Here is a 27,789-nt window from a genome sequence, read left to right on the forward strand (position 1 = left end):
GCGTCCAGAGTTTGCCCTCTTCACTCCATCATGTTTACAGCACGTTCAGACTAAGAGCAAGGAACATATATGCCAGACAAATGATATATTTCCAAAGAATTACTTGACAATAAAGTCTGAGAGAATGTTCTCTAAGCTCACGGGGACATCTCCCTCAACACCCAGGTTGCTTTTCCAGCAAAGTGCAGATGCTCTGGCTGCTGAGCATTCCAGGGGATGGAATTCGAGAGAACAAAATTGATGACACTGATTTTAATGACAGAGTTACAAGTGGGAACAGCCAAGTGTCTAATTTCCAACTGAAAAACACTTTCATTAAAATACTACAAACACCGTTTTAAACACAGATATGTTGCACTTTTCAAGAACTTGCAAACCCATTTTCTCGATCAATTCTTTTGAGCTAAGTAAACCTATAAATACATAAAATAGCTGTTGATTGGGTTAACAAAGTTCAGAGAAGTGAACTTACTGAATAAGGGGCACCTCACAAGTTTACAGAAGAGCTAGGACAGGACTGCAGCACTTCCACATGGCCGCTCGCACATCTGCACGCGACAGGTGCACTTGCTTCCACATGGCCCCATGCACATCTGCACACGACAGATGCACTCGCTTCCACGTGTCCACGTGCACATCTGCACATGACAGGTGCACTCGCTTCCACATGGCCCCATGCACATCTGCACATGACAGGTGCACTCACTTCCACATGGCCCCATGCACATCTGCACATGACAGGTGCACTCGCTTCCACATGGCCCCATGCACATCTGCACATGACAGGTGCACTCACTTCCACATGGCCATGTGCACATCTGCATGTGACAGGTGTATTCGCAGACAGTACTGCAGCTCGTGTGTGTGCCCCACCCCAGGTGCTGTCAGGATTCTTTTACAATCCAGTTATCACTGACAACATAAATAAAAATCATAACATCGAGTACATTTCATACATGTTATCTCTAATCCCAGAGGTTGATTTTGCTATAAATAAACCATCAAACTTCAGAGGAAGAAACTGAGCTCTGATTTTCTATGGCATTATCCCAAGTTTCACGTGGGGGAAGTGATGGACGGAGCATTCTACTGCAGGTGGATCTCATGTCAAATCCCAAGTGGTTCTCCCATGCTGGTTTTGATTAGGTAACCTTCCCAAATATTAGTATTTATGGCCCAAGTTTTCACTGAGTGACAAGGAATCTAAGTGAACTAAGGAATAAATAAATAAAATCTTGCATACTCAGGCAAAAATCATCACGGTCACTTAATCATCTAACAAATAACAGTGAGACTTTTTTTTAAGTAGACTCCACTCCCAGCATGGAGCCCAACACGGGGCTTGAACTCACGACCCTGAGACCAAGACCTGAGCTGAGATCAAGAGTCAGACATTTAATTGACTAAGCCGCCCCATCCAGGCACCCCAACAGTGAGACTTTGATTCTGCTAGGGACAGAGCTACTGCCGGGAGAGCAGGACTGTGGAGATGGACATGTCCCTGCCTACCATGTGGGGCCAGCTGTCCAGCCAGAGCCACACCTCCCCAGGGGGCTGGGAGTGTCCCACCTCTACGGGGCCCATCCTCCTCCTGTGGCCCCCAGGTTGACACGCTCATCCTTAGCCTAAAGGCCAGGGCCTGAAGATGCAGGTTTTAGGGCTTCCTGGAAAGCCCAAGCAAGGGTCTGCAGTTCCTGCTGGCGGCTAAGTTATGGGGGGTGTTCCCGAACATGAGACTCGAGTGGCGGCTTGGCTCTCCTGCTTCCTATCTGCCGTTGGGTGGATCTGTCTGCCTCTCTGAAATGCCTTAACCATATTCCTTCCCCTCTGAGTTGCTTCCTCTCTGTGGGAGCAGAGCTAGGGTGTGTGACAATGGCACAGAGGTTATAGTCCTGAAAAAGCACCTGGCAAGATTTTAGAATCCACTGATTATCTTGTTAGGTCTGTCTTCGGAATACGAAACACATAAATTACAGAATGTGTTGATACAAACCTTTCTTTCATTATCTTCACAAGGACTTTCATCTTCTTTTTCCTATTATTAAAAAAATATAGTAATCAACTCTGCAGGAAGGACGCTGTCAAATAAACCCTTGCTCCTCCCCTCACTTCCCTGTTGTGGCACAGACCCTGAAGGACTTCCCTCTCCAGCTCTGACTCCACCTTGCTCCTCCCATTTCCTGCCTAGTTCATCAGGCACTACACCTTCCCTACCCTAAACTGTTGCCATGCACTTCTCATTAAGTACTTCCCACGGAACAGGACACCTGGGGGTTTTCACTCTTAGAGCGCCACCTTCAGACGTGGGTGCGTCTCTGCCTTCCTGTCTCCCCAGCGCTGGCTTCCCGCTGGACCGCAAAGCATCAGCTGCTCATCGGCCCCCAAGGATGATCTCACGTGTTTCTACTTTGTGTTATTAATGTGCATATTTTTGGGATATTCCACTCGGACGGTTCTCAAGCCTCCAACGTAACTAAAATACTGTGCCATGAACACAATCTGACATAGGTAAAAAATAGACACTTCATCTTTATTAGTTCACAGAAGAGCTCTTCAAATTAGTTGATGTCGGTGATATTCCATTTTAAGGTGAAAATATCACTGAAGGGTCAGAGACCGTCAGAGCTGTCATCACTGTAGAATTAACCCACTTAAAGCGTTCCGAGGGTGAAGACGTGTCCGATGAAAGCATGGCTCTATGTTTGACTTCTGCTCTTGATTCCACCCACTTCTGTGCCAGTAATGTGCATCATGACCAAATAAACCACTTGTCCACATTCCCTGGGCTGGCGGTGAGCCACATCTGACCCGGACGCCTGCATTGAGAGCTCCCCCCACCCGCGCCGTTCTAGCGCCCGCACAGAGCGGCAGGGGGAGGCGGGGACGAGGAGTCGTGCTCGGTGCGGAGAGAGTCTGCTCGGGACGATGCAGTGTTTGTGCACAGACAGCTGTCAGCACTGCAAAGGTCCTCACTACCACTGAATGGTACTCGTAAAAGTGGTTAAAATGGCACCTGTTATGTTTCACATACACCTATATTTTACCACAAAAAAAAAATTTTAGATGATAACAGAAACCCTTATGATCCGACATCAGAAATCTATATTTTTAAAATGATGTTCGCAATAACATGCTCTCTTCCCACTTTGCAAGGTCATTTCCATTTTACCCCAGGACGGCAGACTGAAGTTTAAGCACCTTAGCCACAGGTAACTCAAAGCAGATCCACAAACGGTTCCGAGACACCTTCTGCGCGTAAGGCACCGTCCTGGACGCCGTGAAGGACACCCGATGCCAATCCCTAAGGATTCCACAACGGGGGGAGCGAGAAGCAACATGCAAAACGGAAACTAATACAGTCAGCGTCTCATAAATATCCCGTGACTCATTTTTCAAATTAACAGGGAAATGAAACGAGAAATAACACGAGAGTTCACCGAGAGCAGATACAGACACTGTGGCCTCAGCCAGGAAGCATTACTTAGACGTCGCATCTTTATTATTATAATTTCTAGCTACTATAAGGCACATAAAATGCTTGCTCTCTTTCTGATCCCTCAAAAACACAGGCTAGGGGCGCCTGGGTGGCACAGCGGTTAAGCGTCTGCCTTCGGCTCAGGGCGTGATCCCGGTGTTATGGGATCGAGCCCCACATCAGGCTCTTCTGCTATGAGCCTGCTTCTTCCTCTCCCACTCCCCCTGCTTGTGCTCCCTCTCTCGCTGGCTGTCTCTATCTCTGTCAAATAAATAAATAAAATCTTTAAAAAAAAAAAAAAAACACAGGCTAGACTTCAGGGCCAAAAACCTTCAACTCCGTGGACACTTCATGCCAATAAGGAAAACACACCGACGCAGTTGTGTCCGGGCCACACAGGAAGCAAAGATGGCGCTGTGTGGACGTCATAGCAGTCAGGCTCTTCTGGCCACGAGTTACACAACAACTACCAGCACAAGGAACAGACCGTGGAGCCTGACACGGCAAGTAGCTCTCCTGAGAAATTAGGCACAACTAGCATATGGTTCACCGTGCAGAAGATGGATCGTTCAAAACCGGGGTCAAATCCAAGCTCCCCCACTTCCTAAGTACAGGGTGGAGGGTGAAGACTGCATGTGAGGTCAGGCGGGCCCGTGTGGCAGGGGTTAGCATCGTGCCCGACAGAGCAAACGCTCAGCAGAGGGGGGCTGTTCTCCCCAGACCCTCCCTGCCTGCCTCACGTCATTAATGTCCGGACAAGAGACAACGGGGCTTCCGCTGTTCTGTATCACCTTCTTTCCCAGAAGCTGAGACTGCAAACCCAGACGTTTAAAAACTAGGTGCTTGGGTTTGCCATTATTCCAATAATGCATTAAGAAAGACACTTTGATTCACTCTAGGAAATTCAATCTACTGATTGATGTCAAGTTACTAGTGCACAGGAAAACGCCCAGAGGCCCGAGCAGATTTACATAACAAATCAATAGGCACGGATGACAAATTTAGTGGCCAGTCCCCACAAGGCACTCAGGCTACCGCATAAACTCAATGTCACCACGATGTCTGCGCCCTCTTTCTATTAAAACACGGCAATCAGTTATTACACAACTGGAACGCATTAGGGCCCCTCTCCACTGCTCCCCCCAGTGCAAGCAGGTGCCCTCTGTGTCACCTCACCTAATGCTCCAGGACAGACATTGCTCCAGTGCTCAGAACACAGTCTTACACTCTGGCACCAGAGCAACGAAATATTCTCTTTCCTCCTCATTTGAGAGTCTTCCCAGTCATGGAGATACACACTGTATACTTTCACCGAAAACCACCTCCAGATCAAAACTACTTAAGAACAGAGGGAAAAGAGAATTGTTTGAAAGTGCATTCCCCTTGTCTGTTTTAGCTCATGAGCTCCACTGATGTTGGAAAACCCAAACTTCCTTTCCCACAAACGCCCTTTCCAAGGTGGGCAAGAAGCAGGAGACAGCTCCGAGTAGCTCCAGCCCCTGCCACCAGCCCTCCGGGCTCACTTCCCTCTGTTCTTAAATGGGGACCCAGTTTAAGAGTGGAAAAGATGGCTGCCGAGGCCGCTGTATCCCCAAGTTTATAGTTCTCGAGGGTTCGGCATTAGACTCACACCAGACACCCCGGAATCATTACGCAACCTCCTGCTTGGGGCCAGAAAGTTTAAAACAAGAGGGGCGCCTGGGTGGCTCAGTCCGTTTAGCATCGGACTCTCGATTTCAGCTCAGGTCATGGTCTCAGGGTGGTGGGATCGAATCCCATGTTGGGCTCTGCTCTGCACAGAGTCTGCTTAGGATTCTGTCTCTCCCTCTGCCCCTCCTGTCCCCACTTGTGTTCTTTCTCTCTTTCTCTCAAAAACAAATTTTAAATAAGAAACCACCTCGGAAAAAAAATCTAGAGACAGAATTTTGAAAACAAATTCCCAAAAATCTATTTCTTACCTACATGATTTGTATATTTAAAGTAAATTTTGTCTTAAATACTCTCACCGCAGGGGCACCTGGGTGGCTCAGTCAGGTAAGCACCGTCTGACTTTGGCCCAGGTCATGATCTCAGGGTCCTGGGATGGAGCCCCGCATCGGGCTTCCTGCTCCGCGGACAGCCTGTTTCTCCCTCTCCCTCTGCTCCTCCCTCTGTCTCAACTAAATGTTCTTACCACACAAACAAAAAAGGAAATGGTGATTATCCGTCGTGGACATGTTAACTAGTTTTAATTACCAAGTATTCCTCAATAAAAAAATAAAGATAAATGTTGTTTTTGCAATACGCGTAGTCGATACAGCCTGGTCACATGACCTCACAGAGCGCCACGTGCACAGAGGAATGCGCTTCTGGCTTCGACGGCACGTCTCAGCGTCTGGATGGACAAAGCCACAGACACAGCATGCGGCCGGGGCTCTCCTGGGCTGGCTCCTGCTGCCATCTGCGGAGCGGGTGCCCACGCTCCCCGCGTTCCCCAGCAAGACGAGCTGCTTACACAAGACCAGCGCCCCGGAAAGCGGAATGTCCGTGGTGTCCGCAGACGTCTACATACCTACACGCCTGCTGCTAGTCACCTCCCGACTCGCCCCGCTAAAAATATATCTTGAAATTTGTTGGGAAAACCGTTTCTCAGCCTGTGACTGGAAGCACAGTAAAAGGTAATCAGGACAAGTACAGAAGCCATTAAAATTCCTCACATAATTTCTGGCATCAAGAGACCAGATCTAAGGCACAGCCTGCCTGGGAAACACGCTAGGTTTCTAGTTCCGTGCTGATCTGTATTCTGGAATGCCCTGAGCTCTCTGATTCTTTCTTCATCAAACGTGAGCTCTACCCACCGTGTTAAAAGGATAAGGAGGTGCCTTCCCCCCAAGAATTAAATACAGTATAAAAGTGGGATCTGCTCACCTTGTTGCTTTCAAAATCAGGGGAGCTATCGTGTGTCTCTTCATCTTCCTTAACTATCTCCGCCGGCGTCTAGAGAGAAAACACACCACTTTTTAGCTTAGTGGCCGGCCGGCTACGCCAAACCCCGTGAAAGGAGTGGAGGGCGTGGAGAGTGGAACTCTGTGACCCATTTTTGTAGACGGAGCTGAAAACGGGGCCGGTTTCTCCACAGCGCCTGTCTTGTATTTTTACCTTTTGCTCCACTTTCGAAATGCTAACCTATTTAACGAAATCGTCGGGGAAATCTTTAAGGAGAAATGCTAGAAACCCCTTTCACGTACACAGGAGTGGATTACCCCTCCAGATGCTTCTTGTCAGCGGTGATAAATGCCCGTGAGCCAGAGCCCCCGTCCGCTGTGTTCAAACACGCCCCCCACAGCCTGGGCGGTCCTGTTCCTCGCACAGCGGTGCCTGCTCACATCCTTGGGTATGATCTCCCAGTTTTTGTGACTTGTTGGCAAAAAGCAGTGAGCTGTGTTTCACTGGTGCCCTGGAGCCTCTCCATGAGGGGAAAGCCTGGAGGTTGTGTGGACAAGAAGGAAAGGGCCCCCAGGGGCTACGGTATTTCTGGACCAGTCAGTGTAGGGCTACACCCAGGACATGTGCCGCATGTCCACTGAAGGCCGGCGAGGGGGTCTCCTGCCCACCAGTCACCCAGGAAGCCAGACCGACGGAGATGCCAACTCCTCGCATTTCCCTGGCTTTGGAGGCAGAGGGGCAGTGGGGCTCTTAACGCCTGTGCCAGGACGTGCGGCTCATTCCCTCCCCCCACCTGTCATCGGGGAAGGCGGGCTGCAAAGCACACCTGAGTTAAAGTGGGTGGAGAAGTATTCTCTCAACAAATGCCCACAACCGGTGTCCATGAAGAGCCCCAAGGACCCCACAGCTCCTGCCAGCTGACCCTTACAGGTGCAAGAGCAAGTCTGTGGCTGTGTAGACGTCTGGGTGACTGCTCCACAGCCGATCCCACCAGCCCAGACCTCAGCTGCGCAAACGATCCGAAAACTCAGACAAAGACTGCATGCACGTTCTCATCCTGCAGTCCACGTGGGAAAGTAACCACGAAGACGACGACTCTGGGACTGCTCCAACTACATGAAAAATAAACACAGAAAGCACATTCTTTCAAAGAGTAAGTGATGTGACTCACCCAACATCGACTCATTCATTTATTCAGCAATATACACAGAATGCCTGCGTCCCGCAATCCTGACGTACGACAGTGACCGTGAATGCAAACCAACGTGGCCTCCAAGAAGCTCAGTCATACGGGGAGATGAACAGTAATTAAGTCACACAATTAAGTATAAAAGCACAACTGTGATATGCTTTGTGAGAGAGACATGGAGCCAAATAGGATATCAGGGGGTTTCACATACACAGGAGACCACGGAACGTTTCCTCTGGTGCGACTACAACTTGAAATAGGAGGGATGAAAAGCAATATACAAAAAAGCAGAGAGAGAATGTTGCAGACAAAAGGGAGGGCGTGTGGCCATCTTGCTGCAGGAGAAAGCACTGAGATGGAGGGGTACTGGGGATGGTCAGCCTCCGGAGAAAGAGCCACCCAGTGATCCAGCCGGGGACGGCGGCAGGCAGCACCAGTGGGAGGGAGGTGCAGGTGCACAGAGTGGGTCGCTTCCACACATGTTTAGGAGGTAAAACTGGCAGATGTTGAGATGGTCTGGATATGGAGGAGTTGAAACAGTCGTAGGAATATCTCTAAGTTTGCTTTGTCTTACTGGATGGACGAGTGTCATACACCCCCTGAGATAGGGAGAGAGCAAGGTGTGCAGATGGTGTGAAGACACGTGTGCATTCTCACTGTGCTGAACTTTCGTGCCTCAGAACAGCTCACGGGTGATGTCAGCTCCTAGTGTGTGTCTATCTGGATGCATGTCTGCGTGTCTGGATGTGTGTGTGTGTGTGTGTGTGTGTGCATGTGCACCTGGAGCCCAGAAAAGAGACCCACAGAGAGACTGACAGCACGGTGATGGAGAGTTCCATCTGGGGACAAGGTCTAGACCTGGAAGAATCATTGCCCTGACCTGACCATGTAGACCTCCAACATTCCATGCCGAGTGGAGGATCAGAAGTCTACGGAGAAAAATGAGAATGGGCCCCTGGCTGGCTCAGTCGGAAGAGCATGTGACTCTTGATCTCAAGGTTGTGAGTTCGAGCCCTACGTTGGGTGTAGAGATTACTTAAAAAATAAACTCTTTAGGGGATCCTGGGTGGCTCAGTCGGTTAAGTGTCTGCCTTCAGCTCAGGTCATGATCCCGGGTCCTAGGATTGAGCCCCTCATCTGGCTCCCTGCTCAGCGGGGACTCTGCTTCTCTCTCTCCCTCTGTGTGTGTGCACTCTCTCTCTCTCTCTCTCTAGCTCTCATTTTCTCTCAAATTAATAAATGAAAATCTTTCTAAAAAATAAAATAAACTCTTTAAGAAAAAAAAATGAGAATTGAGTGGCCAGACAGATGGAAGGAAGGAAAATCAGGAGGCGGTTGGGTCTTGCCAAAGGAGGAGAGTACTGGAGGAAAAGGGAGGGGCCAAAAGTGTCAGCCGAAGGTGAAAGGTCAAGTGTGACGAGAACCGAGAAGTGTGTTGGATTTGGGGCATGAAGTCGAGAGATGTTTCACGTCATTGTGGGCAGAAGCCAGAAGAGGCCAAGGAGAGGGGAGGGGATGGAGACAGTGAGGAGAGGAGGGACCCTCCCTCCAAGTACTGGGAGAGACGGAGCTGCTCACAGAGGAAGGAGGCCAAGGGAGGGATCTTTCTGGTTATAACCGGCTTACTTCCCCTATGTGTACCGTCCGGCCAGGAGGACTCAAGTGAAGGGAGAGGTTCCCAGAAAAGGGGGAACAAATAACTGATGGCACAAGACTCTTGAGGGGCTCTGCGGGGACAGCACCCAAAGCCGGGAGAAGGCAGGACGACGGGCACTCCCATCACGAAGGCCGGAGATTTATGTGCAGACCCCGGAGCTGCCTATCTCCTGGCCTGTCCTCACCTCGTTCCTTGCTAGAAGAAAAACCCAGGCTCAGGGGCTAGTCACACAGTTCAGCGGAGCCTGGGCCCCTTTCCAGATGCGGATGCTGGTTAGTCTACACCACGAAAGGCCCGTTGCCTCTCCTCAACTACCGACAAGGATGAGGCAGACACATGGGGTAGATTCCAGGAGGAATAGTAGAGAGAGACTTTTCTCTCTACTCGAAAAAGGCACAGGGAAGGAAATGGTCTCTCTACTCTTCTCGTCAGCATTCACGGGTCTCAACGTGCCGCCCAGAGGGGAGGCAAACACCTTGAGACTATGAGGAAACAGGCCTGAGGCCAGAAGTCGGTGTGCAGAGCAACAGGCAGGGCAACGGCAGCGAGCGGGTCCTCAGTGACACCGCTGAGCCGTCCAGCCCGCGAGCTCGCACTACGCAGGAGGCCTCCAGGCTTCTGTAACAGCCTGACGCGTGCTCCTTGTGCGTAAGCCACTTCTCTGTGGGTTTCTGTTCTTTGCAGCCAGAAGCATCCGAACAGATACAGCACTAATTACACTTGTTAATTTATTCATTAAAGTGAGCACCCCAAGGACCTTTCTTAGCTCAGTCCGAGTTACTCCATGCTCCTAAAAGTGCCAAAGCTTTAAAGCTCCATTGTTTTTTCTAATTAAACAATTCAGAGATTACACAAATTTAGACTGACTTCTCCGAATTAGTCCAAACTATTTTGGTTTTACGTTAGTGTCTTATTCTTAGCTCTTTCTCTAGAGTGACGTGAAATAGAGTTCAGGTGCATTGCTCCGGTTGCTATGGGAGTTGAAGTAAAGGCACTCTCTTCTCGCACTGGCTCCTGGGGGCTCTGAAAATGACTGCAATTCAGTAGATATCAGAACCGGACCAGTCCTCTGTGATTTCAGTCCGTCCACCCTTCCCATGTACCAACAGGACATGCCTAGCACCTGTTGGGGCATGACAACAAAACAGTATCCTAGTAGAAGAGAATTGGTGAGAAATACTAAATTGCACACCCACCCCCACCCCCGGAAACAAATCAAAGGTCAGAGTCCTGAACCAAACAGAGCCCACCATTCTAGGCACTTTTCTTTTTGAAGAGTTTATAAAAATAAGCATAACCTTAAATCCGGAAGAAGACATTGCTTTTGTGAAAAATGTGTACTTTAAATCAAGTAGATTTTCAACACCGATGTTTCATATCTGGGTGCCAGTTTGGGTAGATTATAAGAGTTAGAAAAGTTTCCTTAACATTGGGGTATAATAACTCAGGACTTTGAAATGAAAGCTGTTGTAAAAATTCACCTCTCCCAAAGAACCAAAGCTGATAGAGCTTCTCTCTTTTAAACCTCCACTCAAGACCTACTGTCAAAATGTTGGCAAGGGGACACACTGTGTGCTATTAAAACCAAAGAGAAATTAAAAAAAACATTGAAAATAAATTGTAATATCTTAAAAAACAAAAACTCGAAGGAGATAATGTAGCATAGGAAAAAAGAAAAGGTGAGTAGAGATCAGCTGTAATCCACGTCCAGATAGACGACCCCCAGTGTAACACTTCGTACCATCCAGAGTGTCTCTCGCCGTCCCTTCCGTTGTATTTCCCACACACTATGCCTCCCGTCTTGGTCAGGAGCCACTTGGCCCAGGACAAACAGGGTTCAGTGACACTGAAGCTTTACCAGTGACGACATACGTAAGTGAGATCACACAGCTAACTGAGAAGAGTCTCTGACCCGGCACCTCGATTTCGTTTCTCTCATAAGCCAAAGACGGACATCAGCGGAATTCTATGAGCGTCTTGATGCCACGTTGAGAAAAGCTCAAGGATGAGCTTTCATCACAGGAACCCTGGATGTAAGAAGACACCTTCCAACACGGGCGGGAGGAAGAGGCTCTACGGAAGCCAATTACAAATGTCTCCGTTGGGAGGAAACCAAGAGACAGAAGGTGGAGGATGGCAACAGTGGTGGGTGTCGCTGAAGTGTATTCAATCTTTGTGAGTAAATCACAAAGAAAACAACCGGAAGACGGGACCACAAAAACGGGAGCATTTTAAGAATCAGAACACAAGTCAAAACAGTCGTCGTGGACTGTCAGGGAGAGCAACGCTCAAAGCAGCCGTGGCCTCTCCTCATCGCTAGGTTTCTGACACTCCCTGCCCCACATTCTGACTCCCCCGTCCTCCCCTCTCTGCACAGCAACGAGAGATTCTCAGACTGACTTGAAAGCACAGGGAAGTTTCTAGCCCTTGATCACAGGAAAGATTAAAGGCCACACGGTGTGAGCCTTGCTCCCCACCACAAAAGTGGACATTCCACGACGTCACCCAGCAGGAGCAAAGGACAGCCCACCTGCTGTAGTCATCAAAACTTGAGCTTGGCGATGGGAGCTCAGCGATAAGCAGCGGTGGTGCCATGGTCAAGAGAGCGGCCTCCAGCCTGTGTTTGCCCCTCTCAGATGCTCCGGCCGTCTGCTGACAAGACGCGCCTTCAACCGCAGATGAGTGCTCGCCGCTACAAACACCCGCTCGGGTTCGGAGGATGCCCGGTCCTTGAGGTTCCCCTCATCAGTGTAGGCTGGACTCCAGTTCATAAATGATTACTGGGCATGTTGTATTTTGTAACATTGTATCTTTACAGCAGCACAAAAATGAAGACAAGATGATGCCACAAGCGTAAGCAGTAACACTGCCACGGTCGGGCTCGCCCGCAAGGTTAAAACCAGTTCCTCGAGAACAGGAGCAAAGTACTCCAGTGATTATAAAAGCCAACACCATAATCAGACAGTTTCCTACTGAGGCCAGACCCTCCTTCATTAATGGACCGGGAGGTCCTAAGGGCATCGATATAAGCATCTTCCCCTCCTCCCACAAGGAGACCAGTAACCACAACACACACCCAGAGCTCACCCAGCACACAGACACAGCACTAAGGCGAGCACGCGGTTCTCCGGGCATGCGGGCCACTTTGAGGCGGACCCCCACCCAGGCCAGGGCTGCCGGTGGTGGAGCGCCCACCCTCTGCGGTGAGGACCCCACGCAGGGAACCGCCAAACCACATCCTGCTCTCCTGCTCCACGAGACCACCTTCTTCCCTCCCCAGGGCAGAAAAAAAATCCTTGGACACTGCCTGCTGGCAGGCCCACACCGTGTTTCGAGGGATCCTAGAAGGAAAATCATTCCTGGGGAAGGAAATTGGAGTTAACCTTAAAGCTTAAACATTATTTATTATCATAACCATTGGAGGGATGCTAATTTTTGGTATAAAAGTAGCTGCCTAAAATGTCTTAATGTATTACAAAAATTCTTCAATGTGCAATAAAAATATACTGTTAGTTTGGGTTTTAAGAGAAAACTAAATCTTTTGGTCATTTCTCATCATGTCGAGGAGAATAAGTAATATCACTACCAATTTAGAAAATACAACGGGACACACGGGGAAAGTGCTCAAAATGCCCCACGAAGTGGCTCGTGCCTTGACGTGGTCTGTCGCGCCTGTAAAATGTATCACGGGAAAGAAAAGTAGAAGTTAGTAATAAAGTGAGAAAATTAAGAGTGACTGATTTTTGAAAGAGGGGCTGGAGGCTCGCTGTTGCCCAGCTTTGGCGCTCTGGAACCGTAAATTCAGGACCGGGGCCGAGTCTACGCCAGCGGGATAAAAATGGTGTTCAAATGCACACAGTGACCTTTTACAGAACATGCATTCTTTTCTCAAAAACAAGTAGAAATGGGCTTCTAGCGGCGCCTGGGGGCTCAGTCAGTTAAACGTCTGCCTTTGGCTCAGGTCATGATCCCAGGGTCCTGGGATCGAGTCCCACATCGGGCTCCCTGCTCAGCAGGGAGCCTGCTTCTCCCTCTCCCTCTGCCTCCCCCCTGCTCATGTGCTCTCGCTCTCTCTCTCTCAAATAAATAAACAAAATCTTTAAAAAAGAAATGTGCTTCTAGTGTTTCAAGTAGATTCTGGGGACAAAGCTCTGCACTTCAGAGCTCACCTGCCCGCCTGCCCTTTGCAGGAGCAGGAGTTGAGGCCAGAAACCCGTGGAGACGTGACCTGCTCTCTGGGGGGGCATGGGGCCGAGCTGGGCTGGAACCAGGCCCCTGTGCTTCTGCTCCTGTCCAGGCTGAGGCTGGCCCCTTGCACCTCATCCCCTTGCCTCCGCTTCCCCTGGACCTTCCTCAGACCCCACGTCTCTGTGAGCCCAAAGGAAGGAAGCAGAGAGGGGGGTCCACCAAGCACCAGGCCTTGGACCAGGTACGCACACACGCATAACTTCACTTAGCCCCACACGAACCTGCCCAGTGGCACCATGCCCATCTCATGGATAAGGAGATGGGGATCGGAGGTCAGAAAGCCCAGCAGTGGCAGACCCATGATGCCCAACCACATCATCCAATGCACCGCTCACCTGTCAACCCACCAACGATCACTAAGGGCCTCCTCCCTGCCAGGAACTGTGCCAGGGACAAGGGTGACTTCAGTGAGCACAGCAGGGCGACACCTTCCTTGGAGGGGGGAAGGGACAGCAACCAAGTAACAACAAAGTTGACTATGTGGTCACAGACTGTGACAAGTGCTCAGAACGGTCCCCAAAGCAGAAGAACCCCCCAGGGAGAGGGGCGGGCAGGAAAATGAGTGATGGAGGATCTGAAGGGTGAGCAGGAACTGACCAGAGCAGGCAGAGAGCGATGGCGCTAGAGGCTGGCGACGTGGGGGAGGGGCGGAGGAGGAGCCTGACGGGCGGGGCTGACGCAGCTGAATCAGAGGGCGGCGGGCAGGGTCCTGCGACACCGGCTACCCACCTGGTCCACGGGCACCTCCACCTGCACGTCCTTGTCCTCTTTGACTTCCGGTGCTCCTTGGGTTTCCGTGTGAGGCGTCTGGGCTTTATACACATCGCCTTCTGGAGAAACACGGCACAAACAGGTGTTCAAGCCAACATGCGCCGCACGTGTTCTGGCCCCAACCGAAGTCGCGGCTCGGCACCCTCTGAGCTTCCGGCGTCATGCGCAGGCAGCCTGCCCCGGGGCCCCCGCGTCCACCCCGGCTTCCCCGCTGCCTTGGTCCTGCCTCCGTGTCCGCACTGATGGTCATCCCTGTGTCCTGCCCACCGCAGGACTCCGTCCCAGAGATGAGCTGAACGCTTGACAAGCGTGTGTCCAGTCAACTCAGAAATAACCACCAAACAACCCACCAGACCCCAAAATCCTATTTTGAGGACATGTACCTTGATTACTTCAAAATTCCTTCAAGAACTTATTTTGAAGTAATAAACAACAAACCAGGTGTTAAAATCGCGTGCGGCGAGGTAGTCAGGCAAGCAGACAGATAAAAATCACCTAATCAGCATCACAATTGGATGTATCCCACGCTTGTAAAATCCCAGGCTCTTGAAAACCTTATCATCACCCTGATAAGATGCAAATGACAGGAAAAGAAACAGAAGGAGCCGGCCACTTCCCTCCACCCCCAGTGGGCGTCACCATGGTTGTGAGGGGCTCAGTGACCCCAGCTCCTTCCACTTCTTATCCTCCCCGCCCTTCCTGACCCTCAGCCCCGGAAGGACCATCGCACAGTCCTTAGCAGAAGGATGAAGGCAAGAGGAAGGCAGAGGGCAGCATCCCTCAGGACCCCGCAGTGTGCCGGACCCTCCTCCGTGTGCTTGATTCTTAACACTCACACTAGTCTCTGACGATCCTACTGCACTGTTTGTAGATAAGGAGTATGACGAGGGCCCCACACTCCAGACCATGCTCGGGACCACACTCAGGACCACGGTCAGGAGGGCCGTAGCAGGAGCCTGGGTCCCAGCACAGCATGCCACTTCCTAGAGGGAAGGTTGGGTATGTGCCAGACACCCCCAGCCATGCAGGACACGCTTTGCCAAGAAGGAAATTTTACATGCACTGATTAAAGTCTCTGTTACTGTTGATATATTATAGTATGTCAGGGACCATAGGTTCGATAGGCTCTGGTCTTCGGCCCACCCTGACTATGGTCAGGTTGCATCAGTGCACTGTGTCAGCCGTGTCCAGACCAGGGCCTGGCACACAGCCAGACAACACCGTCATCTGGGATGGGAAGTCCCAACAGGGATGCGGAGCAGGAGAGAAGTGCAGGGAGAAGGTCATGACTGTCACCTGGAAACCGGCAGAGGTTTCTCAGGAAGCTGAGACATAATCGGAGCACAAAGAGGAGAAGCCAGACTCGCAGTGCGTGGGGAGCGCCAGGGAGGGAAGGGCTTTAACAAAAATGACTTCCCTGGATCATCAGGTGCTGCAGAGAAGCAAAGGGGAGCCCTCCCTCCCCTGGTCCTATCCTCCACGTCACCAGCCACCGGCAAAGCACCTGTGACAGACGCCGATGGGACGCGGGGTGGCCGACTCCCAGCCAGGGCTCTGCAGAACAGAAGCAGGAGCAGAACAAGTCTTTTTTTTTAATTATTTCATTTTAAAATCAGCTCCAAAGTTTAATCTTTCCAATGCCCTCGCACTTAAAAGTAAACCCAAACAATTCAGATGGATTTTCCCTCCAAAGGCTGATTTGTTTGTGGGTGTTTGCGGTGTCCCTGGTCCTTAGGGGAAGTTGCGCCCGCCCAGATGTTCACGGAGAGGACAGATCTGGCTGATCTGGGAGGGCTTCCTGGCGGGAGAAGTCCATTGCCTCGACCACTGGATTTTGTTTCTCTCCTCTCGCTACCACGGCCCTGCAGCTGAATATCTCATTAATAAACCAGATAGCCGCAAGTCAAGCGTCAAAATCAGACAGTTACAAGCCGTATCTTTGCAGTGGGAAACTGGCCCGGAAAAAACACGTTCTTCAAATGGTCGCGCTTTTTAACGCCCACAGCCAAATGAAATCCACGTTACCTGAGCCGCTTTGCATGAACGGTTCCACCAGCATTTTCTTCTTTCCCTCTTTGGCATAAAAAACAGAATCCTGCTCCTTACGGGGAATGTTCTCGTGCTTAGGAAGCTCTTCTCCTCTGGAATCCTCCTAAGGCACAAGTTAAGAATAAAAGTGTGTGAGGCACAGCAGCGCACACGTGAGTCTTGCCCGTCGTTCGGGGGTGATCAGGCCTCGTTCAGGCACCTCGGAGACACCTCCCTCCCGGCGCCATCCGGATGGTTCCGTCCCTTACGCTTCTCTTCAGCCAAGTGGCAAAACGCTTCTCTCCCAGGGCAAGGACAGCACCACCCCAGGAGGGGAAGGCTGGTTGTCCCCCTGGAGGTGCCCCCGCCCCCCGTAAGTCCCCACAAAATGAGGGGAAACTTTGGAAGGGGGACAGGGGAGTCTGAGGAGGTCCATGGGGTTTTAGACACATCTGAAGCCTCATAAAAATCGCTGTTTCCAACACCCACAAAACTCTTCCCGCTGGAACCTCTGAGCAAGGCGGGGCATCTCTGATAAAAGGGTATGAAACACCGCAGGTTTGTTTGGGGCTGAGACAGGGAAACAGATGGTCTAAAACAACTACAGGCAGGAACGACCAAGCAGGAGAGGATCACGGTGGAGGAAGAGCTCCGAGCGCCGTCCCAGCTCCGTCCCACAAACTGTCTTGGTAATACAAACCAGCTGCCCCGCTTTCCTGTCTCTCGTCTTTACTGAGCACAGGCAGAACCGGATGAATCGAGATCTCTGCTGAGCTCTCTATGGCCCCTCCCCTGTACCATCAGTACGTTCACCACGCAAACTACCAGCTGCTTTATCCTTGTGGAAATTAAAGTGGGTCAAAGAGTCCGACCAAATATAAGAACGAAGTCAAGTCTTCCCACCTTCTGTGAGGGGCTTTCCTAAAAGCTGAAATCATGCTCCTAAGTCTAGGGAACGAGATCGTGGCTGAACAGAACATGGTCTGTGCTGCTTGTGGTCTGGAGGCAGCTGGGGCTGGGATTCAGAAAACCTGCTTGACCCCAAGCGTCGCTGACATCTATTTCTTGCAGCCATTTTCCGGATCCTCAGTGTCTACAAGACATCCCGTATTTCCTGTGACCTGTGCAGTAATACTCGAAGGACAGCGACACAGGAAAGTCCCACCCTCTTCACAAGGACACAAAGCAACACTCATGCTGAGCAAAGGGCACAGCGAAAGCCAGGACCGTCGCGGCCCGGCCACCCGGCCACTTACTTAGGATGTGTATGGCTTACGTCTCACCACTAGAACGCTGGAAGCTCCACGGGGCCAGGGGTGTGTGTCTAATGAGGAATTCCCGGAGCCCGGAGCCCAGAGCGGGGCGGCACAAAGGAAGCACGCGTACATACTTGCTCAGTGAGTGAGTGGATGGTGCTGGTATGAACCGTATCCCCCCGTGCCGTTCAGACACTCACGGGAGCTGTCACAACTTCAGGATGATGGCCAAGTGCCTCAGCTCAGCGCTGGGACCATCACGTCTAAGCCCGAGCACCCTCCCAGCCCGCGTGCCACCCTCTTCCCTGCTCAGCCCTTGCCCACCATCCAGCTCATCTCCACCTGCAGCACACTTCCTCCCCGGCTTCAAATCCCAGTGCAAGCCGAGCTCCGGGTCCGGGTGTCACGCTGCTGGAACACGGGCATGTCACCACCAGAACACAGGCCCTGCCCCCTGCATTCCTGGTTCCAAACCAACAGTGACCTCACAACACAGACACATGCCCAGTGAAGTAATCCCGACAGTTGCTTAGTGAATCTTCACTGACCTCTCGAACCGAGTAAGAAGATGTGGGGAAAGAGAGGAAAAGAAGAACAGGACAAAGACAGGGCAAGTGTTGGGACGCCTGGGTAGCTCCGTCAGTGAGGTGTCTGCCTTTCAGCTCAGGTCAAGATCTCAGGGTCCTGGGATCAAGCCCCGCATCAAATTCCCTGATCAGCGGGGAGCCTGCTTCTCCCTCCCCCTCTGCCCCTCCCCCTGCTCATGCGTTCTCTCTCTCTCCCTCTCTCTCTCAAATGAATAAATTGAATCTTAAAAAAAAAAAAAAAAGACAGGAAGGGTTGCTGGGGTGCAGGGTCGCAGGGTCTGCACTGCTGGCCCCGCCTGCCTTCCTGTGCCTGCGAGGTGGCCTCTACACACCCTGCTGTCCCGACCAGCCAGGGCCACCCCAGATGTTTCTCCAGAGCCACCACCTCCTCCAGTGCTGGTCCTGCTCCAGTGCCACCGTGTCCCAAGCAGAGGGGCCCTCGTCTGCACTCCCACCCCGCACGGCCCATGCAGCCCCACAGCCATGCACCTGCAGCTCCTGCCTGCCAGCTCCCCACAGGCCTGCCCTCCCTGAGGACAGGCAGGGGCTGTCTTCAGCTTTACACACACGTTTGCCGTGCAGTGGACACTCTGTGAGTCCCTCAACTGTCAGAGCAACACAGATTTTCAGCAGTTCTTGGAAACAACAGATTGAGCGGGAAAACAGAGAATCTGTGGCTTCCCCATGCAAGGACGCGTCTAGGTGTCATCCCTGTCCCCACTCCTCCCTGCCCTGAGTCCCAAGTGCCTTACAAAGGTGTCAGGTGCTGCTTTCCCATTTCATTAATCTTTTCCCCCATTGAAAACATTCTCAGGAAACATACCCGAGGCACGCCATGGTCGTTCCTCTGTAGTGCTGTAGGGACTATCATTTTTCTCTGGAGCCTATTTCACTCCATCTAGATAAATTTAATCTGTTGTAACAGATAATCTTGCTCACGCACGTGAAAGGCGGCCTCCCAAGGTCATGTGGATAAGGAAGAGAGCTCCTCTAGCGAAGGAACAGGAACCACCTAGCTGAGCTCAGAGTCAGGCCACGCCCAGGCGGAAAGCAGCGCTTCATGCCCAAGGCCTCCCACCGGCTTCCCAAGTGAACGTCCTGCTTCCAAGTGGGTTGGGGTCTGCCGCCAGAGAACCAGCCCCTAATCCAAGCATTATTAAAGTGGAACATTTGCTAATGTTTGAACCTGACTGTTGCGTCTTCAGGCCACTAGAAGGAGACACAAATGCAGCCTTGGATGGTGTGTGATACTGCTATGGTCTTGACGTTCTTAGCCTGCAAATGTCAGTTCCAACGCACTTACTCCACACCGCACTTTATACGTTAGACCTGGTCATTAAAGTATGGCTGTCCCATGGCATGAGTCTCTCTGACTTTCACACACGTGTGCACACGCACACACACACACACGGGCACCTTTAATCTGTCAATGTTTTGTCTCCACTTCATTTCTATTCACTGCCAACATCTGCGTTCTATGCCCAAAAGAGAAGTAGGTGATATTAACATTCTGGTTGTGGATGTGATATAAATACAATGCTTATTAATTATTGACTGACACTTTATGGAGCCTGGCACATTAAAATATTCATTTTAATATAGGAATGCAGCTTTAAACATTTATTAAATTAGCCTCACTTCCTTGGAAAGTAATAGACACAAAATCACGGTAAATGTGTTGCTGTAAAACTGAATCTGATCTAAGAAAATAAGAATAGGTTCCCTCAGTTATTTTCCCAGGGCTCAACAGTCATGGCTCAGGTTAACGGACACCTAGAGCCCCGGCGGCTTCTCCCGCGTTCCCACATCCAGTCACCCAGACACCTGCTCTCCTGGCCATTATGTTCCTTCTCATTTCACAGAATCAAACGCCATGAATGATAAGACGTGTGGTTATTTTATGTGTCGCTAAGAAACAAAGCAATCTACCAGCTAGGCTATGTCGCACGGCTTCCCTGTCACCTGGAAGTTCTGTTTTCTACTGGAACAGCCCTTTCGGAACTTTTAGATGTAGATTTTTATCACATAGCACGTCTGAACGTAAAGCGAGAGGACAAGGCCACAGAAATAAATTGCTCGAATCCTCTCAAAATTCTGCACCAAGAGTCGGGCTCTCCTGAGCCATTTCTGCCTCAGAGCTGGGTGTGTCTGTGCTTTGCCATGCAGTGTGGACAGCGTGCACCACTCTTATCTCTGGAGTTTTCTTCCGAGCTGCTCTGCACGTTTTGAAGCTGGTGCTTTCTTGCCTGGAGCCTGGGAAGCAAGCCTTCTGCATCTGTCTCAGTAACAGGTGTGGCAGACGAATGTGGCAGAGCGCTTCCTGGCCACCGAACCCCCTCTCTGGGTGCAAATGAGGCGCGCACACCTTGGCTGCACACCTCCGCTGAGGGAGGGTCTGTTTCTCAACCTCCTGGAACCTTGCGACCATGGGGACGACGACCACCACCACCAACTTCCAGACGTGCTCCTAAAGGCATCCTAGACATTGCAGCCCAGTGACCCCCGCTGCTGAACACAGCCTGTAAGGAAGCCAGACTCAACGGGCCCAAGACCCACGCAGCCAACACGCAGGGTTTAGAGAAATAATAAAGCTTCGCTGTTTTTTTTTTTTTTTTTTTTTTTTTTTTTTTTTTTTTTTTTTTTTTTTTTTAAAGATTTTATTTATTTATTCGACGTAGATAGAGACAGCCAGCGAGAGAGGGAACACAAGCAGGGGGAGTGGGAGAGGAAGAAGCAGGCTCATAGCGGAGGAGCCTGATGTGGGGCTCGATCCCAGAACGCCGGGATCACGCCCTGAGCCGAAGGCAGACGCCCAACCGCTGTGCCACCCAGGCGCCCCAAAGCTTCGCTGTTTTAATCGGCTACGTCCGGGCATGGCTCGTTACACTGTAACAGATTACCGAGCCTGTCTCAGCAGCCGTGCACGGGTAACTGCCTTTCTCAGGTCCCATCAAAGAATTCGTTGTTCCTCTGCAAAAAGGTAAGGAATTAAAGAGGAACGTACTCCACTAGCATCAAATTGCTACTCTATCTTTGAACCTTTCTGGGGATACAATAATTTTTCACTTCGATTCTGGATCCTATCAACATCATCCTGAGGACACTTGCGCAGCAACGACGCTCAGCGCGTGTGGGGCCAACCCCGTGCGCGCCCCGGCTGAAGAGACAGGCTCACCGCGCCGACGGCGAAAGCGCACGACCGCCAGCTCTCGCGGTCAGAGGCCAGCTCCGCGGCAGGCGCCCCACTTCCCACAGAAAGCAAGTCCGAGAATTCAGTAAGAGACACGTGGAGAGCCTAGCACATAAAGAAGCAACCGCACTTACCATAATACGGATGCTGCGACTAATTCTAAAACCAGCCTCAAAAAATAAAATAACAAAATAGAACAGAACCCAGCCTCATGCAGCCAGAGAAGCCTGGCACGTGGGCTAGTGTTCATCCTCAGAAACACACCTGCTCCCCACAAGGGGCAAAGGCTGGTCAGTGCGGAATTCTCAGCTCAGCGTAGCACGCGGACCTCCGCACCGGGAACGGCGGGTAAGGTGAAGTACCTGGGCAGGCGTTTGTGTCAGTGATTTCGTTAAAATCAATGCCTGCTCTGTTCTTTTAGGAATTCCTGCTTTCTGGAGTAAACTGTGTTTGCTCTGCTGTCACGTGCCTTGTCATACGTCACAGAGTATTTCAATGATAGATTTGTATTCCTAGGGGCGCCTGGGTGGCACAGCGGTTGAGCTGCTGCCTTTGGCTCAGGGCATGATCCCGGCGTTATGGGATTGAGCCCCACATCGGGCTCCTCCGCTATGAGCCTGCTTCTTCCTCTCCCACTCCCCCTGCTTGTGTTCCCTCTCTCGCCGGCTGTCTCCATCTCTGTCGAATAAATAAAATCTTTAAAAAAAAAAAAAAGATTTGTTTTCCTAAAGTCACACATTTTATCTCATCGCAGGGCACACATGTGTGTGGTCATTCCAGGTCAAGATTCTTAACGTTATGTCTCATCCTAAAACCTGTTCACTTTCCCAGCGGTAGCTTTCCAAAAGAGAAGAGAGAGAACTATAGGCGATATCAGAACAAACATGCCTCAGATTTTAGACCAAATAGAACAAATATTTAATAAAAGGAAAAGAAAACTCTATCCCTACCGATCAGGACCCAGAACCACAACAACATAACGAAATGAGGACATAACCAAAGCGAGTGATGACGAGCCCGGACTCGTGGCTCCATTCTCTGTGCTCAGAGGCTCCAGAACCATTACATACGGGATTTCCAGGCTGTAGCATTCAGGCTAAGTGTCAGCATTCAAACTCAGCGCCCACACCGCACGTGAGAACACCGGTTACGACAGCTGAGAAAACTGTGAGGCTGGAAAGCTGCGTGCGTCCACGTCGGCTCTTCTCCATCCAGAACATCGGCCCCCTTCTCTGAACCACGTTAGGACCTGCGCTCCGTTTGCCGATCGCCACGTGTCGATTACCCCTTCTCCTGTACACCATCACCCTACACACGGGACTCACTCACACAAAGGTTTTGTCATGAAACAGGTCTGTGTCGTCCATCTGCACGCAACAAACCACATCCCTACGGCAGAATCACGTCTATCCGTTCCATGTTCTTGATGATTCTCGTTCACTCATTCACCGAACTTTTAATACTAAAGGCAATCCACAGAGAAAGAGAACTAAAAATAAGTAAGATGGTCATTCAGCTCAGGAAGCTACCAAAACAACGACAGTCCATTCGGAAAAACCTTGACGTCAGAGCCAGACAAGACCACGCGAAGAATACTGGAGGCGAATCCCAATTATGAACTGACTTGCAAAAATCCCTCACAAAATTGAGCAGAACATATTCAGAAAGGCATTTTTTCAGGGAAGGCGGTAGAATGAGGACTGCAGTCGTGAAGTCGGGGTGAAGAGTCAGGTCAGCTGTGTCGTTACGTCCAGCGACACTGAGCTCCTCCAGTGCAAGTACGGACAGGCAAGGGGCTGGGCTCATCCAAGGCTGGACTCTTGCGGGACAAATACCGTGGTGGCTCAGAGGTAAGGAAGCCAGAGTATCCCCAAGACAGCAGTTAAGATGGTGGTTACGAAATCTGAACTGTGCCAGGAGAAAAGCTGCGTCACAGGCAAGAATAGATCGATTCACGGGGCCTCGAGGCTGCTGAGTCTCAGGAGGGAGGTGCCCGAGCAAAGGGGCTGAGAGCTGGGGACGGGCGCATAGTAGGCGCTCACCAGCTCTACTGAGGACATAGCAATGTCAGTGGAGCCACTGAAAGAGCGTTTTCATGAGATGGTTGGGGATATGTGGTCATCTCAGACACGGGTGGTAAGGACCCATATGGCCGCCAAGATCTGGCTTCTCCCTGCCTTGCCAGGCTCGCGTCCTGACACTCGCTGGCCGCTCTTCTCATGCTGTGTGTGTCACACTGCGTGTACATAAGCACACACACAGTGAGCGCTTCTCAACTCTGCGCCTGACGTGCCCCCGCCCCGCTGCCCCCAAGCCCAGGGCGGCCACACCAGGGGCAGAGGGAGAAGGAGAGAGAATCCCAAGCGGGCTCCACACTCAGCACAGAGCCCAAATGGGGCTTGATCTCACGACCCTGAGATCACGACCTGAGCCGAAATCAACAGTCAGATGCCCAACCAACGGAACCACCCAGACAGCCCAAAAAGGACTTACTTTTTTCTTTCTTCGTGAGAATTTCTCAATGTCTGCATACTTTCTGAAAGATAAAAGACCGTCGCTTACAAATTTGTAAAATCAGCCAAAAAATATCTTTCTAAAACTGTAGGCTACAGCTGCAGCTTTCAGGAGGGCAAGTCCCCACAGAAGTCTCCTCCAGTCCCCCCAGCGTCACGGGCTCACATCAACAGCTGCTTCCCAGCCTCCAAGCGGAAGGGGCCCCCACTGAGGTTGGCTCAGTTTCCTTCCTTGAGATCCTGGAAAATCAGATGGATTTCCATTTCCATCAGGACGGGTGGCATTCTGGCCCGAGGGCAACACGTGTACAGGCACCTTCTGCCCTAAACCTTGTATACAATCGTGGGGGAAATCCTAACAGGTTTGAGGTTTTTGACAGTTGACGGTCACTGCCACAAACACGGGTTTTTTCTGCCGCTCTCACAGGGACCTGTGGCACACGCGTCATGTTCTCCCTGGGTGGAGAGGAAGCATGGCTCGGAGACAGGAGGGTATAGTCAATGCCACAGCACTGACCAGTGGAAGGATAGAGACTCCAAGCCCGTCCAACACCCAGCCCGGCCTCCTTCCACCTCAGGACAGACCCCTTGTCTGACTGCCACCTTTCCCTCTGATGCAGCCCCGGGTATGCACCCTGCTCCTAAATCCTCTGCAGGGGGCTGGCCCCGCCGCTGCTACGCACAGGAGGGAATGCTCTGGCACCTCAATCTCCCGCAGAAGGGCCCTCCTGGGTCCACGTCATGCGTGAGGAACAGACTCCAGTCTCTTAGCAACTCTGTGGACTCTCTTTCTCTTTGGTGAGGGAGAAAGATATTTAAGCAACCAATAGACCCAGGTCAGGGTTCAACACATGAACAGGTGACAGGGAAAAACAAAACCCACGGAGAGGCGGGGGCTTGTGTGGGGAGCAGGGGACAGAGCAACAGAGAGGCCAGAGTGCCTCAGTTCAACAGCCCCTAAGGTACTTCTACCCACCCTGCAGTTAGGACAATCAGCAGTGACTTAGCAAGTGGATAAAACCAGGAAATGGCCCAGCCTGCCTGGCACATAGGCAGGACGCTAGCCTAACCATCCGCTGTGGGGTCATCGTCTATGGACAGGACAGAAGAAGCCATTCTCTGCCTCAGAGTAGAAACCCTAACAGCACGTAAGTGCAAACAGCACGTGGCCCACCTCAGACACGTCCCTGGAGCCGTGTCGGCGTCCCGGGCTCTGGGCGAGGGCACTTACAGGGTGCCTGGTCCACCACCAGACGAGCATGGTCACCTCTTTCTCTTTGCTCAAGATAATAACCAGTAGAAACGTGACGGAGAAGCAGCCAGAGGAAAGGTCCCTGCAGGCCCTCGGAGAGTTGCTGCCACTGTATGCCATTCAAACACAGCCATGGGGCTGAGCGGTCAAGGCCACCAAACCCCACATCAGCTGAAAACCGCTCCTCCCAGCGAGTCAGGAGCTCCCTCGGGGCAGGAACGGGCACTGGGCGCTGGAGTTCTGCGCTGCGACCAGCAGCTTCCGGGAAGGGGGGCTACAGGTACATTGCAGGGAGGCATCTGACACCCAGGGACCAGATTCCGGAGGAGCAGAGCCCGCCTTCCCGTGTGGGTGACGCAGGGTGTGGCCGGCAGGGCACAGTCCCCCGGGGCCCATGGTCAGCTGGCAGGCGTAGCTGCAGGCCTATCTGAGGGGGTCTACCGCTCATCTCTCACCCCACCCTGTCTTCTCAGAGGACCCAGAGACAACGAACTCAGACCCGGCCCTAATGCTGGGGCTTTAATCTGAGACAAACTGAGGACTTGGGTCAGTATTTACCGCTGAGCTCGTCTTGCAGGTCCCTCCTTCCTGACCCACCCCTGAGCCTGGACACCCCGTATGGACACACAGGAGTTCGCGAGGAGCTGTAGCCACTGAGGCCCCGGACTAGTAAGCAGCAAAGTCTAAGGAAACATCAGACGTAATTGGGCCCTGGGAACGTAAGTCAGGCCACCTTCTCAGGGGGCTTCAAGGTCCTTGAATTGTGAGAACTGCAACGCACCCAGAGTCCACGCTCATCCACGGGAGCACCTGCGCAGGACCCTGGGCACGAAGGTCAGGGCCCAAACCTGGGCTGTTCTTCAGAGTAAAGCCACTGGGCGTCCCTCAGGCAGGAGCCAACGGAAGAACATTATGCACTAATTACAATTCAGGCCAAATTCAGATGACAAGCAGGGGAGCAAGCAAACAGCCCCGCGAAGGGACAGCCAACCCTCTAGTTCTCTGCGGTGACGGGACGGGAGACCCCAGCAATGCCTTTGTCTTCCTTGCAGACGTTCCCACAAGTCCACAAACACGCACACCGTGCTGTACCCTGTAGCCCAGGCCGGGGTCCACTGTAGCAATCACCGCTGTTCTCCCCAGGACGGCCGGCCGCCCCACACCAACTCCGGACTCCTGGTCAGAAGAAGCCAGCTGAAGTAAGGAAGCAGGACGAGGGGCTGGATGGACGCTGGGCTAACACAACCATGTCCCGGGGCCAGTTCTGCGACTGTGTTACACCCTGAGAGTCTTTCTAAGCCTCCCAGTGCCCCCGAGAAAAGGCAGTACGCGCAACACGGGGGCTCACTGTCCTTGTGACACATCACACAACAGGGTTCTCCTGCCTCGCTGTGAAAATCCAACGCTGTGTCATGTATCAAACGAGAATATCGAGTTTCACTATAGAAGAAGAGCCAAGAGCTGAGCAGGCTGTACTTGGGGGCGATACTGGGGAAAAGGCAAACTCTACCAGCTCGGAGGGGAAGGTAGGAAACGTGCTCACTGTTGGACCTCACTGGGCACCTTGGCGGACTTCCAGTAAGGGAAACACTTGAAGGTCTCCAGTCCCGCCGCAACATAGAAGTGGTTGTCTTGCAGATCCTTCGAGTTGTCTAAGAGATGCCCGTTCATGGTGAACAATCTGTGAACAGAGCAAGAAGAAATGGAGGCTTCACAGCAGTGACCTCAGGCTGCGGGCATTTCCGCAGACGACGACCGGGACGTGGGCCACTGGCAAGCACTGACCGTGTAGGCAAGTGTGATCCAAACGGGCTAATTAAACCCCGTGGGAGCTGCTCTTCCAGGGTTAGGCTTGCTTTCCGTTTCTAGATTTTTTAATTAAAGTATATTTTTAATTATGTACAAGTACTCAGAGGCCCTTGAGAACATTTTAAGCTCTTGGTTGGTGCTCAATTAATTTTAGTAACAGCAAAAATTAATACAAATTGGCTTATATTGTTATAACAATACCTGGAAAACAAACCAGTATTTATTAGCAAATAATATGCCATTTTATAAGCACCGAAAGACTAATATTTGTCTGCCTTTTATGCTGTACTCTTTCGGCAAGTATTCACTCACTCATTCATTCATGTAAGAAGCGATTCGATTCACTCGATGCTGAGCATCTGGACAAGGAGGTGGGCCGCGCTGGATATAAATACGAGTAAGGAATCCCTGCTTCTCCAAAGTCGGTGTTTGTACACAAACCATAAACACAAATGCGGCCGGTGAAGGGCAAAGATTCGGACGTCCACGAAGAGGAAAACCAGACTCCACTGCAGGCCTCAGAGAGGTGGAGGCAGGCAGCGGGGTGGGGAGGGTGGGGGGTTTCCTCAGGGGAAGATGGGTAAAGCCATCCAGGAAGCAGGAGCGGCCTGGGCCAAAGGCCAGAAGGCAGGGGTTGACTGTCACTGAAGGTGGAAGGCACACGCAGAATGTGCACAGTGAATCCTGGGGTCTGGAATATTCTAGGGAGAGGAACCGATCATTGAGCTTGCCACAGTGGCTGGAGGTTGCCATGGAAGGGCAGACAAGAGCTAGGTGCTAGCAACAGTCCACTGACCACAGTGGACGCATCCGGCCGACGCGGCTGATAGAGGAAAGAGCCTGACCTGCGACGGGAGCCTCGGGCTGCTACAGCAAGGGTGTGCGAGGC

The 27,789-nt window shown here is 51.6% G+C and overlaps 1 protein-coding gene across 6 annotated transcripts in view; it reads right to left on the reverse strand.

Annotated features, from left to right (window-relative positions):
- DCDC2C (doublecortin domain containing 2C) overlaps positions 1–27,789 on the reverse strand; it is a 119,467-nt gene that overhangs the window by 63,556 nt on the left and 28,122 nt on the right. For 3 of the 6 annotated variants that reach the window (XM_045788915.2, XM_087863887.1, XM_087863886.1), the window contains exons 5-9: positions 26,635–26,772; positions 23,820–23,862; positions 16,291–16,417; positions 14,224–14,324; positions 6,383–6,451 (exon numbers count right to left, since the gene is read on the reverse strand). In XM_045788915.2, the coding sequence (XP_045644871.2) occupies positions 6,383–6,451; positions 14,224–14,324; positions 16,291–16,417; positions 23,820–23,862; positions 26,635–26,772 (478 nt within the window). The other 3 variants (XM_045788916.2, XM_087863888.1, XM_087863889.1) reach the window with 2 other exon arrangements.

Source organism: Ursus americanus, chromosome 7 (genome assembly GCF_024610735.1).
Source record: "Ursus americanus isolate L20-20 chromosome 7, mUrsAme1.1.p, whole genome shotgun sequence".
NCBI classification, from domain to species: Eukaryota; Metazoa; Chordata; class Mammalia; order Carnivora; family Ursidae; genus Ursus; species Ursus americanus.